Source organism: Microtus pennsylvanicus, chromosome 11 (genome assembly GCF_037038515.1).
Source record: "Microtus pennsylvanicus isolate mMicPen1 chromosome 11, mMicPen1.hap1, whole genome shotgun sequence".
In the NCBI taxonomy this organism is placed as follows: Eukaryota; Metazoa; Chordata; class Mammalia; order Rodentia; family Cricetidae; genus Microtus; species Microtus pennsylvanicus.
Window position 1 is genome coordinate 1,428,214 of NC_134589.1, and position 17,377 is coordinate 1,445,590.

General features: G+C 51.5%; 1 protein-coding gene across 1 annotated transcript; it reads left to right on the plus strand.

The window, feature by feature from the left end:
• Positions 1-1,613: 1,613 nt before the first annotated feature.
• Positions 1,614-16,013, plus strand: P4hb (prolyl 4-hydroxylase subunit beta). Its single transcript, XM_075989839.1, has 11 exons — positions 1,614-1,913; positions 2,818-3,024; positions 5,035-5,168; positions 5,295-5,432; positions 12,078-12,182; positions 12,268-12,393; positions 12,585-12,785; positions 13,157-13,277; positions 13,376-13,557; positions 13,687-13,773; positions 15,079-16,013. The coding sequence occupies exons 1-11, from the start codon at positions 1,763-1,765 to the stop codon at positions 15,154-15,156; spliced, it is 1,530 nt and encodes a 509-aa protein (XP_075845954.1). The 5' UTR covers positions 1,614-1,762; the 3' UTR covers positions 15,157-16,013.
• The last annotated feature ends 1,364 nt before the right edge of the window (positions 16,014-17,377 follow it).

A 17,377-nucleotide genomic window follows, 5' to 3' on the forward strand; every position in this document is an offset into this window, starting at 1 on the left:
GGAGTGTGAACAGGTACTCCAGTTAGACAGAGAAAGGGAGAAACACCTAGCCCAGCTGCTGCAGGACTGGGTACAACTGCTCATAAGCCCTCCTGGGCCTGTAGTCACCCTTTGGACACACGAAGGTTTCCCAGTGGGCATAACCAGTATCTGACTCTCACCCTCCCTACCCTGGATGTGGTTGGGGCACAAGGGGCTTGGTCTTCAAGATAGAAACTCTAAGCAGAGTTCCATGTAGGAAAGGTAACACATTCCTTCATTTAGTGTCTCAAAAGAAACTATCAAAATACAGACGCGTACTTAGGTTTCAACGTTTCTGAGAGCAGTATATTATGAGTCAATGTGGAGAGACTTAACATGGGAGTGCTTCCTTGTCTAGTGACCCTTAGCTATCAGGACTGTTTCTGTAGTAGGAAGTGCAGAAAGGGGAGGTTGCCAGAAGGGAGCCAACAGAGCATGGGGATGGGGGTGTGCAAGTCGGGTGACAGGCATCGTGGATCACTAAGGAAAAGAGTGGGCTGGACATTGACAGGGATTGCTCACAGCTGTCACCAAGCACTCAGCTGGCTGGGACAGCGCTTGAACTATCGCTTCAAGCTCCAGGCCATTGAGTTCCAAGCAAATCAGGTCTAGAGTGGCTCAAACCCAAAAGACGACAGTGATGAATCTGGGATAAGTCGAGGTAAAACGTGAGTCTCGTCTGTAACCCTAAAGGTTGGTTTACAGAAGTCAAATTTTCCATTATTAACCCAACACACACAAATGCCACTTCAACATGTGGTACATCTCAAGTCTGACGAGGAACTGCTTCCTCCACTTCCCAATCGGGCTTCCACGAAGTCTGGGGCGCACTCTACTCCGCAGCTGTCTGGGGGCCGCCCAGGACGGTGGTGGCACGCCTTTGATCCCAGCACTCAGGAGACAGGGGGATCTCTGTGAGTTCGAGGGTAGCCTGGTCTACAGAGCGAGTTCCAGGTCAGCCAGGGCTACACAGAAAAACCCTGTCTCGAAAAAAAAACAAAAACAAAATAAAGATCCCGGCAACGTGGCCGCAGCCTGTGGGGACACCGAGATGGAACCACGACGCCCACGAGCGGACCCCGGAGCCTAGACGTGGGCAGGGGATGCACGGGCCGCACGCGCACAGGAAGTTGCATCACCCGGCTTCCGGGCGGGGCCGCAGGGGCGGGGCCAGTACGGAAACGCGGTCCAGTCAGAATGCAACACGAGGGGCTTCGGAGGCGCAGGCGTAGCTCCGCCCAGGAGCTCGGGGCTCCGCCCCACTGCCACGTTCGACGGAGAAACGCGCAGGGTGCGCGCATCTCTCGGCCAATCAGGAGCCACAGGGCCGGGCCGTGGAAAGGCTGCGGCCGCCCCAGACGTCTGGAAGGCGTGGGAAAAAGTCGCCAGTCAGAAGTCCAGAAAGAGAAAGTTCGCCTCTTCCAGCCAATCAGAGGCGGGGGAGCGCAGTGCGTGTGCGCGCCCACGCGCGCACTCGGGCCAATCCCGGGCGAGAACGGGCAGGCCTCCGGGTCTCCTCGGACCGTGCGGCGGAGAGGGCGGGCCCCTCGGCGTCTCGGCCAATCAGACGGCGCGGCGGGGCGCAGGCGCGCGGCGGCTGACGCGCGCGGCGAGGGGGAGGTGTGGGCGCGTCCCCGGCCCAGGATTTATAAAGGCGAGGTCTGGACCTACGCGCGCTCTCGTCGCTTTGGCTGTCCCGGCGGCGCCAACCTAACTGCCCCGCCCGCTGCCGACGTCCGACATGCTGAGCCGTTCTCTGCTGTGCCTGGCCCTGGTCTGGGTGGCCAGGGTGGGCGCCGACGCCCCGGAGGAGGAGGACAACGTCCTGGTGCTGAAGAAGAGCAACTTCGCAGAGGCGCTGGCGGCGCACAACTACCTGCTGGTGGAGTTCTGTGAGTGAGCCGCGGGCCCGGGCGGGCAGGGCCCCTGGTCCACGGACCGCAGCTCAGGGCCGCGCTCGGCGGCACCCGGTGCGGTGGTCCGTAGTTCCTGGCTTGTCCCGGGGAGCACAGGCTGGCGGGTCCCTGACTGGACCTCCCTGGGAGCACCTACTGTCAGCTTCTCTGCTTCCAAGCCTTCCAGAGAGCATCCTTCCCACCCAAAGTGGAAATCGTTGTGTTCAGGGCTCTTGGAAGGTGGCTGAGTGGCTTAGGATCAGGAAGATGTCTGTGCCCGACGTCTGCATGGCCCGATCCGTCTGTTAGCTGGGAAGAACAGGATGGGCTGTGTGAGCAGTAGCAATGCCGATAGAACAGGTCCAGCCCTGTTTACTATGCCCACCCTCCGTGTAGCTCGCCCTCGCCTCCTCACTGGGAAGTAGGCCAGGTCCTAAGCCTTACTTCTCTTTACAAGTGTGTGAACTCCAGCACAGCTGCCAGGTTGCTTTGACAGATTGTCACGTTCCCACACTAGAAAGAGCAGATTCTGATAGGCATCTGGGCTCGTTCTTGCTAGGGATAGTGCTAGGCCAGCAACCTTTTAACCTTCCCTGCATTCTTAATGGGAAATCCGAGGGATACATTGACCCTGATTGCTGGAGACAATGGGAAGTTACAAGTCAGGATTATTTTGCCATGTTGGTGGTCACAGGGCAAAGTAGGGGTTGGAGTTGTCACTCATGGCCTCTGTCCTGATATTGCCCAAGAGCACCAGCTATCAGCTTAGTCTCGTGTCTGCGTTAAGAGGGGTTATCTTGGTGTGCTGATAAGGTTTTTATGAAAGGGAGGTACAAAGTAGAAAGGGGAGCAATAGACCTGGGTCAAGGACTGCCTTCCAGTGTCCTGCTTTCCTTCTCAGATGCCCCATGGTGTGGCCACTGCAAAGCCCTGGCCCCTGAGTATGCCAAAGCTGCCGCGAAACTGAAGGCGGAAGGTTCTGAGATTCGACTAGCGAAGGTGGATGCCACGGAAGAGTCTGACCTGGCTCAGCAGTATGGCGTCCGTGGCTACCCTACAATCAAGTTCTTCAAGAATGGAGACACAGCCTCCCCTAAGGAATACACAGGTGTGACCCTAGCGCTGCCCTCCAATCACTGCGTAGGCTTGGGGAGCTAAGCCAGAAGTATGTCTTAGTGGTCGGGAACCTTCGCAGAGGCTTGGGGGAACCCTGACTGCATAGGCTTGGGGAGCTAGCCAGAAGTGTGTCTTAGTGGCCGGGAACCTTCGCAGAGGCTTGGGGGGACCCTGTTGGCAGCTGGGTTCCATATCAACTCTGGCATCTGAGGGCCATGGGAAGAAAGTTCCCTTTTTGGAACTGACAGGAAGAGTGTCACATCTGTGATGACCCCAGAGTGGCATGTTGTCTGAGGCTTATCTTAGGATTGACCAATGAGGGGAGGGAGGCGAGTGCCTCTCTGAATGCACGGGGCTTTGGGCTATTGGTCCTCACAGAAAATAGTGCTTCCAGATAGTGTAGGCGTGGCACTCCGGCTGCTTCGTAGGCATCGCTCACAGTGTGTGCCAATACCTGGCCAAGCATTCGCTGCAGTTCCCTTTGGGACCCTTTCACAGCCTCAACATCCGAGTCGTTGGTGACAGCCTACAAATCGAAGCTTCCAGTTGTCGCCCAGCCACTGCTAAAAAGCTATTTTCATAGCGGCTGGGCCTTCATGTAGGCAATTCATTAGTTACTGCCCGCGAAAGATGACTTGGGTCTCCAAAGCCAGTTTCCTGGAATAGCCACTCAAGCCACGTGCTGGGCGGCGTGAAAGCAGCTTACCCTGTCCTGTAAAATCCTTTGAGCAGCCTTGTACTGGTCAGTGTCAGCCACTCTGGTCACTTTCCTCGGCTGTCTGTGGTCTCTACTTGAGTTCACTATCAGGGTAGAAAGTTCGTGGTCCAGAACTTTGTTTGCTCATGCCTGTGGCCGGTGCCTGGGAGGCAGAGGCAGGACTGTCTCGCAAGTTTGAGGCCAGTCTAGTTTGGGTGCCAAGCCATCCAGATCTGCAGAGTAAGACCCCACCTGAAAAGTACGCAGCTCATTTGGGAGAGTTCTTACGTAGTGTGTATGAAGACCTGGATACAGTCCCCACCCCTGAATAAACTGGGCATGGTGACGTTTTATTGTGTGTGCATGCACAGGCTCCAGAAACACTATTTATTGTATCTTGTGCGTTCTGTGTCAGATGAGGGTGTTGGATTCCTGGAACTGGAGTTACAGGCAGTTGTGGGCCACCCATTGTGGGTACTGACAACCATACGCAGGTCCTCTTGAAGAGCAGCAAATGTTCTTTTTTGTTTTGTTTTTTGAGACACGGTTTCTTGGTTTAGCACTGGCTGTCCTGGAACGCAGAGATCTGGGATCCCAAATGCTGGGTTTAAAGGCGTGAGCCACTACACCTGGCTTCAGCAAGTGTTCTTAACAATTGAGTCATCTCTCCAGCCCCCACATTCAAAAATTTAAAGAAAAAAACATTTTTTGTTTTTAGCCAGGTAGTAGTGGAACACCCAGAGTCATGGTAGATCCAATGTACAGACCGGCCTGAATTAGTCCAAGTGACCAGTCCAGGAGGAGAGCATCACCTGTCAGGCTCTACCTCAAGGAAGAAGCAGACCTTCTTTCTCCTCACCGTGTCAGTCAGGCACTCCATATCTTTCCAGTTCTTACCCATCTGAGAATTGGGTAGGGCCAGACAGGAACTCCTGGCCCATCCAAGTGTTGGGGTCAAGTTGAGCCTGTTTCAGGGTGGCAGAGCTTGCACTAGGGTTGGCTAACCACATCCCCAGGGTGTAACCCGGTGTGGAGCGGAAACTGAGCGAAGGAACTCTGGCACTTCAGGAAATTTGGAAAATGCAAGCAGACGGGGGAGAAGCAGCTGGTGGGCAAGCCCTGCTTTCCAGATGTGTGCACGCCTTTCTTGACAGGCACCGCAGTAGCTTCTGGAATTCAGAGGCTGCGGCCAGTGTTCTGTAGGAGAGTGTCTTGCTCCAGGAACTGGGCACAGCTCAGAAGAGATGACCTGGTAGGGTGGGCGATACCCTGTCTCACAAGAACTTGCATTTGTTTGGGGCGCAGCTGGCAGGGAAGCTGACGACATTGTGAACTGGCTGAAGAAGCGAACAGGCCCTGCTGCCACAACCCTGTCTGACACTGCGGCTGCGGAGTCCTTGGTGGACTCCAGCGAGGTGGCCGTCATCGGTTTCTTCAAGGTAGAGCTTGCAGAGGGACCTTACAGAGGGAGGGTCCCGGCGCTCGGGCGGGCACTCCGCTGCTGCTCCTCAGGAGCTCTGCTCAGGGTTGGGTGTGTGGTCACCTCTGCTTCCCTTCCTCTCTAGGACGTAGAGTCAGACTCTGCCAAGCAGTTCTTGCTGGCAGCCGAGGCTGTGGATGACATACCTTTCGGAATCACGTCCAACAGTGGTGTGTTCTCCAAGTACCAACTGGGCAAGGATGGAGTGGTCCTCTTTAAGAAGGTGAGTCACCTTGGGCAGCTGTGCCCGGGCAGTTCAGGTGTTGGTCTGCAGGGGGTGGTGTTGCCTGCTTATGTTGGGAAGGATCAAGCTGGCTGATAGTGATCAAGGGTCTCTGCTGCTTCTTTTTGGAGTTAGACTGTGGCAGCCACTTCATACTGTGGCCTCTGGACCAGCTTCCTGTGACAGCCAACACACTAGGCCTCCTGAACAATATAAGGGGGTGATTATGGCAAGATGTGACCAAGGTGACTGTTGGAACCATTCACTCTCCCTCCCTCCCTCCCTCCCTCCCTCTCTTTTCCTGTCTTCCCTCTCTTTAAGATAGGGTCTTACCTGTAGTGCTGGCTGACCTGAAACTCGTATAGCCAGGGTGGTCTGTAATTCATGGCAACTTTCAAGTGCTGAAACTATAGATCTGGTCTGAGCCAGGTACCTGACCTGAAAAATCTTTTTTGTTTGTTTTTCGACACAGAGTTTCTCTGTGTAACAACTCTGGCTGTTCTGGCACTCACATTGTAGACCAGGCTGGCCTCAAGCAGATCTGCCTCCTTTGTGCTGCCTCCCAAATGCTGGGATTAAAGGCCTGCACCGCCCAGCTTAAAGATCATTTTTAAAAACTTAAAATTTATGGGCTGGAGAGATGGCTCAGTGGTTAAGAGCATTGCCTGCTCTTCCAAAGGTCCTGAGTTCAATTCCCGGCAACCACATGGTGGCTCACAACCATCTGGAATGAGGTCTGGTGCCCTCTTCTGGCCTGCAGACATACACACAGACAGAATATTGTATACATAATAATAAAAAAAAACTTAAAATTTATTTTTAATTTTATGTGCATTTGCCCGGTATGTATGTCTGAGGGTGTTGGATCCATCCACTGGGACTGGAGCTTTAGACAAATGTGAACTATATGGGTGCTGGGAATTGAACTCAGGTCCTCTGGAAGAGCAGCCAGTGCTCTTAACCACTGAGCCATCTCTCTAGCCCTAAAGATCATTGTTAAGTTCCCAGTCTAGTGACATTAATTATATCCATGGTACCAAGGAACCTATTGTCGGGACTTTTTCCTCAGCCTAGACAAGAGCTCTGGAGCCTTAGCTATGGGTCTGGCTCCACCCCTGGCAGACCTCCCACTTGAACACCTTCAGATCCCAATCCTGTTGTCAGTTTTTCTGTAGACACCAAGTGTCGTTGCCATGTCTTCCTGTTACAGGGACGCAGCAGACTCTGATCTTTGTCTTACCTGAGAGTCGGGGTGCTGTCTGGGCACCCATACTTTTGCAGCCTAGCTGTACCAAGATGGGGGTGGTGAGAAGCTCATGTCACCCGGGTAGGAGGTGTACAGGGAGAGAAAGTTCTGAGAGGAAATATCTAGGGAGTGGGGAGACAGGAGCTGGTCCTCATGGACTGGAGAATAAAACCCCACAGTGCTGTTCCCTGTGAGAGGAATGGCACAGAAGGGAAAACATACCCTGGGGGTCTGGAGAGATGACTCAGCAGTTGAGAGCACTGGCTGCTGTTCCAGAAGAGTTCAGGTCAATGGTCAATTCCCAGCACCTGCGTGGCAGCTCATTGACTGTCCGTGACCCCAGTTCCAGGGGGTCTAACACCCTCACACTCATGCATATAAAATAAAATCAGATTTTTAAACATTTTTTTTTTAAATTTTATTTGTTTATTATGTATACAATATTCTGTCTGTGTGTATGCCTGCATGCCAGAAGAGGGCACCGACCCCATTACAGATGGCTGTGAGCCACCATGTGGTTGCTGGGAATTGAACTCAGGACCTTTGGAAGAGCAAGCAATGCTCTTAACCTCTGAGCCATCTCTCCAGCCCCTTAAAAAAATTTTTTGAAAAAAAAAAAAGAATGATAGCCTGTTCAAGAAAGATGAGCATAGATGAGAGGGTCCTCTTGGTTTGGAACCATGTTGCCGTGTTTCCTGTCTTTGAAAGGGTTTCACCAGTTTGCAGGTGAAGGCATTTGAAGGTAAAGAACAGATGAGAGCTGTCCTGAGGGCCGAACATTGAGACAGCCACGAACTCGCGGCCCTCAGCTTATCAATCAGTGCTTTCATCAGCCTTTTCTCTAGCCCTTTGTGGAGACCGTCACCTGGCTGCTACCCTTGCCCACTAGAAGACTCAGGGGGAGAAGAGCTACTCAATTCCTGGTTGTCTTGGTAGATTTGCCCAGGAGATTTTAATTAAGTGCCTGATTCGAGAAGTGAGAAAGTGCTGGGTGAAGTCTGGATAGAACAAAAGCTCTTTCAGATGTTTTAAAATTTCATCCAAAGCCCACCTTTAATGGCGCACACCTTTAATCCCAGCACTCTGGAGGCAGAGGCAGGCGGATCTCTGAGTTTGAGGCCAGCCTGGTCTACAGAATGAGTTTCATAGCAGCCAGGGCTGTTACACAGACTTTTTTTTTTAAAGATTTATTTATTTATTATGTATGCAGTGCCTGCATGTATGTCTGCACACCAGAAGAGGGCACCAAATCTTATAGATGGTTGTGAGCCACCATGTGGTTGCTGGGAATTGAACTCAGGACCTCTGGAAGAACAGCCAGTGCTCTTAACCTCGGAGCCATCTCTCCAGCCCTTGATTCCCCTACACACACACACACACACACACACACACACACACACACACGTACGTGTGCAGGGTGTCCTGTATCCCAGACTTGTTTTGAACTGTGTAGTCGAGGCTGCCCTTGAGTTCCTGATCTCTAGCGTGTTCCAACACACTCAGTGATTTGGTTTTGTTTTAGGTTTTTTTCGTTTGCTTGCTTGTTTTGAGTTAATAGACTTACTCTGTTGCCCAGGCTGGCTTCCTACTGTTCTACTGGATTTTCCTGTCTGCCCCAGGGAACTATCTGAGACAGACTAGTAGGGGCAGATAGTTCCCAGTGAGGCTAGGCCAACCAGCTACATCTGATGAGGCCAGCTACTGCTTACTTTCTGTCTCGCTTTGAAGACTTCGTACAGCCTAGACTGAAGAGAGCCCTGGGACCTGGGAAGGCTGCCAGAGCCACTGGTGTGGTATAGTGTCTGTCATGACCGGTGGGGCTGCTGTTTACAGCAGAGACAGCGCTGTAGTGGTATTGAAGGGAGCTGTTTTACCATAGTAGACTGAAGAAATTGTGTGACCTCACTGCCAAGAAGATAGCAGCCCAGCCCAGGTAGTCAGTTTTCTTGCAACCTTCAGTGGGAGGAGGTGGAGTGAATGGTTCTGCTGCAGGAGGAGCCTTGTTGGTAATGGTGACTCCGCATCATACCTGGAGAGTCTGCTGGAGCCTTAGCCAGCTCAGTGTCCCCTCCATTGCGGCTGGTGTGGAGACGACAGCATGGGCACCTGTACCCTGTGGGCTCCGGTGGAGAGTAAAGACTAGTACGCTCACCTAGTTTCCTCAGTCCTGCCTAAACCTGTGGGAAGAGCACTTCTGGACTCCTTCCCCGGCCCCGACTACCTGCTCCTCCTTTATCTTCTTGGATTTTTAGGTTTTTCATTATGTGGGTATTTACATGCCAGCTGTACTGGTATGTGCATACAAGTACAGAAGAGAGGGCTCTGGATCCCTTAGAACTGGAGTTACAGGCAGCTGTGAACCGACGGATGTGGGTCCTGGAGTGTCGCAATGCTCCTGAAAGAGTAGTGTGTGCTCATAACCACTAAGCCGTCTCTCCAGCCCCCACCTCCTCTTGAAGTTACTTTGAGGACGTAGAGTAGAAGGTGGCCAGTAAGAAAAGATGGGTAGTCAGCCCACCACATCCTTGGATCCAACTGTCTTGGCTCAGAGTGTTGGAAATAAACTGGACATGGTGGCACAGTCTGTAATCCCAGCACTCAGCATGCTGGGGCAGGAGGATCACAAGTTTGAGGTCAGCCTGGAGCACAGGATAAACCCTGTCTCAAGAAACAAACAAAAAAACAAATCCAAAAAAACTGGTAGGGTTTTTTTTTTTTTTATTAAAGATTTCTGCCTCCTTCCCTCCACCGCCTCCCATATCCCTCCCCCTCCCCACTGGTAGGGTTTTTGTTGTTGTTTATTTTTGTTATTTTTTTGAGACAGGGTTTCTCTGTAGCACTGGCTGTCCTGGAACTTACTCTGTAGACCAGGCTGGCCTCAAACTCACAGAGATCTGCCTGCCTCTGCTAACCTAGTGCTGGGATTAAAGGCCTATGCTACCACAACCATCTGTAGGACTTTAATCCCACCACTGGAGTTGAGACCAGCCTAGTCTTTGTAAGAAGTTCCAGGTCAGCCAAGGCTACAAATTATACAAAGAGTTATAACTGTATGTAACATGAATAGGCCTTTTTTTCCCCTTTGTCATTGCCTAAACAATACAGTGTAACAACAAACCATAGAGTATTTACATTGTTAAGAATTACATCATCAAGCCGGGCGGTGGTGGCGCACGCCTTTAATCCCAGCACTCGGGAGGCAGAGGCAGGCGGATCTCTGTGAGTTCGAGACCAGCCTGGTCTACAAGAGCTAGTTCCAGGACAGGCTCCAAAACCACAGAGAAACCCTGTCTCGAAAAAAAACCAAAAAAAAAAAAAAAAAAAACAAAAAACAAGAATTACATCATCAGTCAGGCAATGGTGGCACCAGCAGTTAATCCCAACACTTAGGATAGATACAGAGGTAGGCGGATCTCTGATCTCTTGAGCTTGGAGCCACTCTGGTTTACACAAAGAAACCCTGCCTTAAAAAAAAAAAAAAAAAAAAAAAAAAAGATGTGTCGTCTTCCAGGCTTTAGTCTTAGTACTCCAGAGGCAGAGGCAGCTGGATCTCTGAGCTTGAGGCAAGCCTGGGTGATCATAGTAAATTTAAATTCTAGAACAACCAGGCTGTCCAAAACACTGTCTCAGACAAACCAAAAGTCAAGTCATCTAGAGAGGATGTAGACAGATCACAGGTGCTGTGATCTTTTCCATAAGGGACTTAGCATGTGGATTTTGGATGGGAGGAGTTGAGGAACACCGTGTGCCCACACAGATACTAAAGGGTGGGTGGGTGTGACTTATTCCCAGAACCTCACATCAGAAGTCTCAGAGCAGTGATGGACTTGTGGGATTTTCACCTGAAAAGTTTTAAGAAAGCGTTTTCTCCGCGGAACTTGTTTCTTGTCCACTCCGTATATGAAGCCGTGGCTTGGATGGTCTAAGCTGTCCCGTCCTGAAGCTATGGAGGTGGTTCGCTGTCTCTGCTTTGTGACCTCAGAATGCCTTAATCTGGTGGTGCTGATGGTTAAGGATCCCAAGAGCTTGTATGTGCGGATTCTATTTGTCATTTGTATTATGTTAGAGCAAGGTGTCCCACACCTGTAGTCCAACATTCTGGAGGCTAAGGCGTGAGAATTGGTGAGGGTGCTAGGCCAGCTGGTGCTATGTGAAAAGACTCTGTCTCCAAACAAGAGATAGGTAGACAGACCTAAGGTGTTACTGGGAGTGAAGGCGTGGGTTTTTCTTTTTACAGTAGAGCTTGTGATGTGTGGCTGTCTATCTACTTCAGAGGCTGGGCTGGGAAATCATCTGACTGAAGCTTTAGAGGACTGGGGCAGCACAGGGAGACACACCTGTCTCATGTCAATCACAATAGGCTATCGATAAGTTCATTGTGTTATCAGGTATAGCATTCATGCGAAACTTTAATTTCCATGTCAGGTCAGATCAGAGACTAAGTGATGTTTGTGTTCACCAGCTCTTCCCATAACTGGTGTGTATATCCTATATTGAGAAGTAGCTGAGTTCTTTCTGTTCCTTCAGTCTGTTCTGGACACATCCTCCAAGCCCCTTGCCCTTTGCTGCAGACTAGGGACACCATGGAAGATGGGCACCAGTAAGTGTGGCTGAGGTGGGAGGATTGGGAGCTTGGGCTGCAGAGCCTCTCGAGAGCAGCTGTGAGTCACTGTGGGCGCGGAGATGGCCCACTGTGGGCACACAGATGTTTCCTCCAAAGCCTGATGACCCAGGTCTGATCCCCCAGTACCTGCCTACATGGTGGATGGACAGACTGACACCACCAGCTGCCCTCTGACTTTCAACCTGTGTGTATGCACCACCCCTCAGCTTACATTTATGTTTATCCGCCACCATGTATGTGCCTGGTGCTTTGGAGGCCAGAAGAGAGCAGTGATCCCTGGAATTGGAGTTGGAGTCAGTTGTGAGCTGCCATTGGCAATTCTAGGAACTGAACTCGGCTCCTCTGGAACAACAGCCAGTGCTTTTATCCATGGAGTCATCTCTCCAGCCAGCATTTGTTTTTCTGCAAAGTAGCTTTATCTAGTAGATGTCCTAGAAGGTCTGGTTTCCTCTGTCACCAGTGTGGTCCCCACTCCCGCTCATCCCTAGGAGGATCGTGTTTTCTGAGCCACTGTTTCTGAAGTGGTTGTTTTCTCAGCTCTGTGTTCTGTGGAGATGCTGTCTCTGTAGTGATGCCTGCTGCCCTTGCCTGCAGAGGCGGCATTAACTCATGCCTGTGCCGTTCAGTCAAAGCAGCGGAGGACCACGAGGTGTGAACATGACAGCCATTTGTGGGCTTGTCGCTGGTTCCGGTGGTGACTGTGTCCAGTTTAGGCCGTCTGTCCTTTGAGGCTGGCTGACCACAGCAAAGCTCACAGCCCCTTTTCTGTCCGTAGTTTGATGAAGGCCGCAATAACTTTGAGGGTGAGATCACCAAGGAGAAGCTGCTAGACTTCATCAAGCACAATCAGCTGCCTTTGGTCATCGAGTTCACTGAGCAGGTGAGGCCTCTCTGGAGGAACCCCTGGGAAAATGGTCTGAGAACAGCTCATGGCTCAAACCTAGTGATTGTTGCTTGTCTCACAGACAGCCCCAAAGATTTTTGGAGGTGAAATCAAGACCCACATTCTGCTGTTCCTGCCCAAGAGTGTGTCTGACTACGACGGCAAGCTGGGCAACTTCAAGAAGGCAGCTGAGGGCTTCAAGGGCAAGGTGAGCCACCTCAGGACGTGGGCTGCTTTTCCAGATGCTAACAGGCCTGCCTAGTCTCCTGCACCATGGGGGTCCACTGGCCTAGCCCTGTTACCCTGGTGAGGCAGCCCCAGACTCACGGTGTACAAAGCCAGTTCAGGGGTGTGAGCATGTGTCCAGGTTCCGTCTGAATATGCCTTTTCTCCCCCAAGATCCTGTTTATCTTCATCGACAGTGACCACACTGACAACCAGCGCATCCTTGAGTTCTTTGGCCTGAAGAAGGAGGAGTGTCCGGCTGTGCGGCTTATTACCCTGGAGGAAGAGATGACCAAGTACAAACCAGAGTCAGATGAGCTGACAGCTGAGAAGATCACAGAATTTTGCCACCGCTTCCTGGAGGGCAAGATCAAGGTGTGGAGTTGAGCCTGGGCTGTGGTGACACAGCTGACCTTGCAGGATAGCCTCTGCCCCTGGGATCTAGTGTCTTGTGCTTCCTGCAGTGCTGGCTTCAAAGTCTGAAGACATAAGCGTACATTCCTAGAGCCTGTGATGGTCATGTGCCCTAGGATAAATCCCTCCTCGTGTGCTAGCCTAGCCACGTGAGCTTCAAGCACCAGGACACATCTGTATTTCAGTTGATCTACCTGGAGACTCAGCCTTTTCTCACCAGATTGCCGGCAGCATTGGCACTGATGGTTTCTGGGGGACAGCATGGGTCTCAGCTATCCAGGGTTGGGGACTGGAGCAGAGCTGTGCCTGACTGTACTCTCTTTCCCCTCTAGCCTCACCTGATGAGCCAGGAACTGCCTGAAGACTGGGACAAACAGCCAGTCAAAGTGCTTGTTGGGAAGAACTTTGAAGAAGTTGCTTTTGATGAGAAGAAGAATGTCTTTGTCGAATTCTGTAAGTGAGGGCTCTGGGGGGCTTACAGATTAGAGAACACACTGAACACTGGTGGGTGGCTCTGTCCACCATGGCCCTTCCGCACTGCTCTCTTTCAGATGCTCCTTGGTGTGGTCACTGCAAGCAGCTAGCCCCCATTTGGGATAAACTGGGAGAGACCTACAAGGACCATGAGAATATCGTCATTGCCAAGATGGACTCAACAGCCAATGAGGTGGAAGCCGTCAAAGTGCACAGCTTTCCCACCCTCAAGTTCTTCCCAGCCAGTGCAGACAGAACGGTATGCTTTCCACCAGGGCTCAGCTGGGCCCTTGGGCAGACAGGTCCTCAGAAGCTCCTGCCGTTGTGCATGGAGGGGAAGCTGCTGTCTGGGGTGGGCCCAGTTCTACCCTCTTCTCATTTCCTACAGGTCATTGATTATAATGGTGAGCGGACACTAGACGGTTTCAAGAAATTCCTGGAGAGTGGTGGCCAGGACGGTGCAGGAGACGACGATGTGAGTGTGGTCAGCTCTGGGTCCTTGTGGGAGGTGCCAGCTCAGGCTTTGCCTTGGAGGCTTCGGTGGTCACGTGCCTGGCACAGCTGTGTGTATCCTGGGTCCAGGGACTTAGACTTTGTCTTTGGTGTAAAGGAAATGCTCCATTTGCACCGCTTAGACAGCATTTAAAAAGTAGAGGGGGGCCGGGCGATGGTGGCGCACGCCTTTAATCCCAGCACTCGGGAGGCAGAGGCAGGCGGATCTCTGTGAGTTCGAGACCAGCCTGGTCTACAAGAGCTAGTTCCAGGACAGGCTCCAAAACCACAGAGAAACCCTGTCTCGAAAAACCAAAAAAAAAAAAAAAAAAAAAAAAAAAGTAGAGGGGGGCCGGGCGGTGGTGGCGCACGCCTTTAATCCCAGCACTCGGGAGGCAGAGGCAGGTGGATCTCTGTGAGGTCGAGGCCAGCCTGGTCTACAAGAGCTAGTTCCAGGACAGGCTCCAAAGCTACAGAGAAACTCTGTCTTGAAAAAACAAAAAACAAAAAAAACAAACAAAAAACGTAGAGGGGGTTGGTTTTGATGTTGTTTGTTTTCTCTGTGTTGCCCTGACTGCCCTGGAACTTGCTCTGTATACCAGGCTGGCCTTGAACTCACACAGAGATCTGCCTGTCTTTGCCTCCTCTGTGCTAGAATTAAAGGTGTGTACCACCACCACTTAGCCAAAGTAGAGATTTTAAAGGTACCTTTCAAAACGGTCCCACAGGGTTCTCGGTCCCACTTCCGTGGACTTGAACTGGCTAGGTTTGTGTTTGCTCTATGGGTACTACACACTTGTTAGTTCCTGTGGGGATTCTCTGGCCCTAGGCTGGAGACTGGACGTGGGCTGGTTCATAGGAGCTCTATACTTTCCAGATCGGTTTGTGGCCAGCAGCCTTGATGTTGCTAATTTGGGGGAAGCAGAGGGCAGGTCAGGATTCGGTAGGATGGAACTTGAGGAGGCTGGTGCAGCAGGAAGCAGTGTACAGAGGAGCTGTAGAGTAGAAGACCACACAGCGCCTGGGGAAATGGCCAGCAGGCAGTGCTTGGCCTTGTGCTGGAGCTGTGTCCCGCAGGTCTGCAACTTTGCAGGTTCCTAGAGCCATGCCCAGTTGGAGGTTATGGCAGCTTAGCTGGGCTTCCTGGCTCTGGAAGCCATGCTGTGTCTTGACTGATGCTGAAGCCTCGTGCATCCCCATACTCAGCCCCTCACCCAGAGCCACTACTGGAGACAGGGCCGCCCACTGCAGCGTTGGTGCTCTAACTGGGATTTCTTCCTCCATCCAGGACGTGGACCTAGAAGAGGCTCTGGAGCCCGACATGGAGGAGGACGACGATCAGAAAGCCGTGAAGGACGAGCTGTAGTGGAGGAGCAGATGGACACCTGAGCCCAGACCTCGGGGGCCGTGCTCCCCTCAGCCCACATCTCCGGAGCCTGAGCCTCACCTAAGGAGGGAGTGCCATCAGAACCCAGGGAGTCTTTCTGAAGCCACACCCATCCAACACACGTGCACCTAAACCTGTCTCTTTTGCTTTTAAATTTTGAAAGGGATCTCTCTCCAGGCCAGCCCATCTTAAAGAGCTGTCTTTTGGTGTGTTTTTGTTTCTTTGTTTGTTTTGATTTTTTTTAATTGTGATGTATTTTTTTTTTTATGTGTGGATTTTTGTCCCAAGTGCTCACTAAAATATTTGGGGATCTCACACTGGTAATATCCTTCCTGTTAGAGAGGTTTATGCTGCCCCTTCAAATGTCATCTTTCACCTGTTCCACTGTGGAAGGCCTCCCTGAGACTCCTGCCCTCTTTGGGAGCGATGGACCTGTGTGGACAGTCACTCTCCGCCTACCTTGCACTAGTGTTGCCGTGGCAGCATGGCTTTTGTAGATTTCAGTTAACCGTGGGACTTACGCATCCTGTCAGAGGGTGGGTCCCTCCCGTGTGGAAGAGACGGTGTGGCTGGCTGCTGGGCCCATGCCAGGCCTGGACGGCTGTCACTCTTCAAGTCAGGACTACCAACCAGCCGGCTGTGGGCACATCACTCTAGCTGCTGGATTTGCTTCCAGCATGGCTGTGGCCTGTGTGAGGCAGAACTGGGACCCTTGATTCCCAGACTGGGAGTCAGCCAAGGACTCTGGGACTGAATCAAACGCCCATTCTTGAGGCATTTCTACCATAATATTGGAATTGAACACATTGGCTAAATAAAGTTGAAATTTTACTACCCATTGTCACCTCTGCTTTCTGTGTCCTAGCCAAGGGAACTGAGCTGAAATTCTCCCAGGAGGGATAGTGAGCTTGTTGGGGTCCCTTGGTCAAGAGGACACCACTACCCCCACTGAAAGGCAGAAATGATGGGTAACTGCTCACCACACAGGCTATTTGACTCGAGTGCTTCCCCCCTTTGTCTAAGATCAGTACAGTGGCCCCATCACAACCCTGGATGTAGGCATTATGGACAGGTGATGCTATTGATGGGTGCTGGGTCACTGTAGGACCTACTCCCTTAAGTAGGTTGTTTTGTTAAGGCCTCTGACCTCCAGTTCTCCTGCTTCAGCCTTACCAGCACTGGTACTCAAAGTGCATCAAAAGCTGGAGAGAACTCAACAGTTAGGAGCACTGCTGCTGCTGCAGAGAACCTGAAGGTGTTTCCCAGTTACCCATGTGATTGTCTGTGAGCGCGCATGCACACACACACACTACCATGTCCAGCAGAAATGTCTTGAGATAGGCTTGGAGGTAGGTAACTTTACTAGCTCTTGCTTTTACTTTTGAAACATTTGTGCCTGCATGCACATACGTCATACACAATAACCTCTCTGTGTGTAGCACTGGCAGTCTTGGAACTCGCTTTGTAGACCAGGCTGGCCTCAGATTCACAGAGATCCGCCTGTTTCTGCCTCCCGAGTGCCGGGGAATGCTGGGATTAAAGGCGTGCGCCACCACAGCCCAGCCACAATAACCTTAAACTCTGGATTGAAGCAGGTGTGCAGAGACTGGGCATGCAGCTCTCCAAGTAAAGAAAAGTCTGGTAATCTGGGTGGAAGTGGCACCTTCTATTCTTGTGCTCGGAAGGCAGAGGCGGGCAGATCTCTTGAGTTTGAGGCCAGCCTGGTCTACAGAGTGAGTTGGCAGAAACGTCTACACAGAGAAATTCTGTCTCAAAAAAAAAAAAAGCAATTAAAGAGACATTTCTGGGACTGGATGCAGCTCAGTTGGTAGGGTTCTTACCTAACATGCATCAGGCTTTAGGTTTGAGGTTTGATCCACAGCGTGTCCGCTGTCCTGGCTTGCGATGTGGGGGCAGTAAGACCAGAAGTTCAAGGTCATTCTCGTCTATATCCTGAAGTGTTGGGGACCCCTGACCTACATGAAAACCTATGTTTTACCAGGATGGTGGAGCATATTTGTAATCTTAGTGCTTAGGAAGTGTAGGCAGGAAAAACAGGAATTCCAGGTCATCCTTGTCTATACAGATTTACAGATTATGATACTTGATGCCCTCTTCTGACCTCTCAGGGTACCCTCCCCACATAAATTAAAATGTTTCAAAAGTAAAAGCAAGAGCTAGTAAAGTTACCTACCTCCAA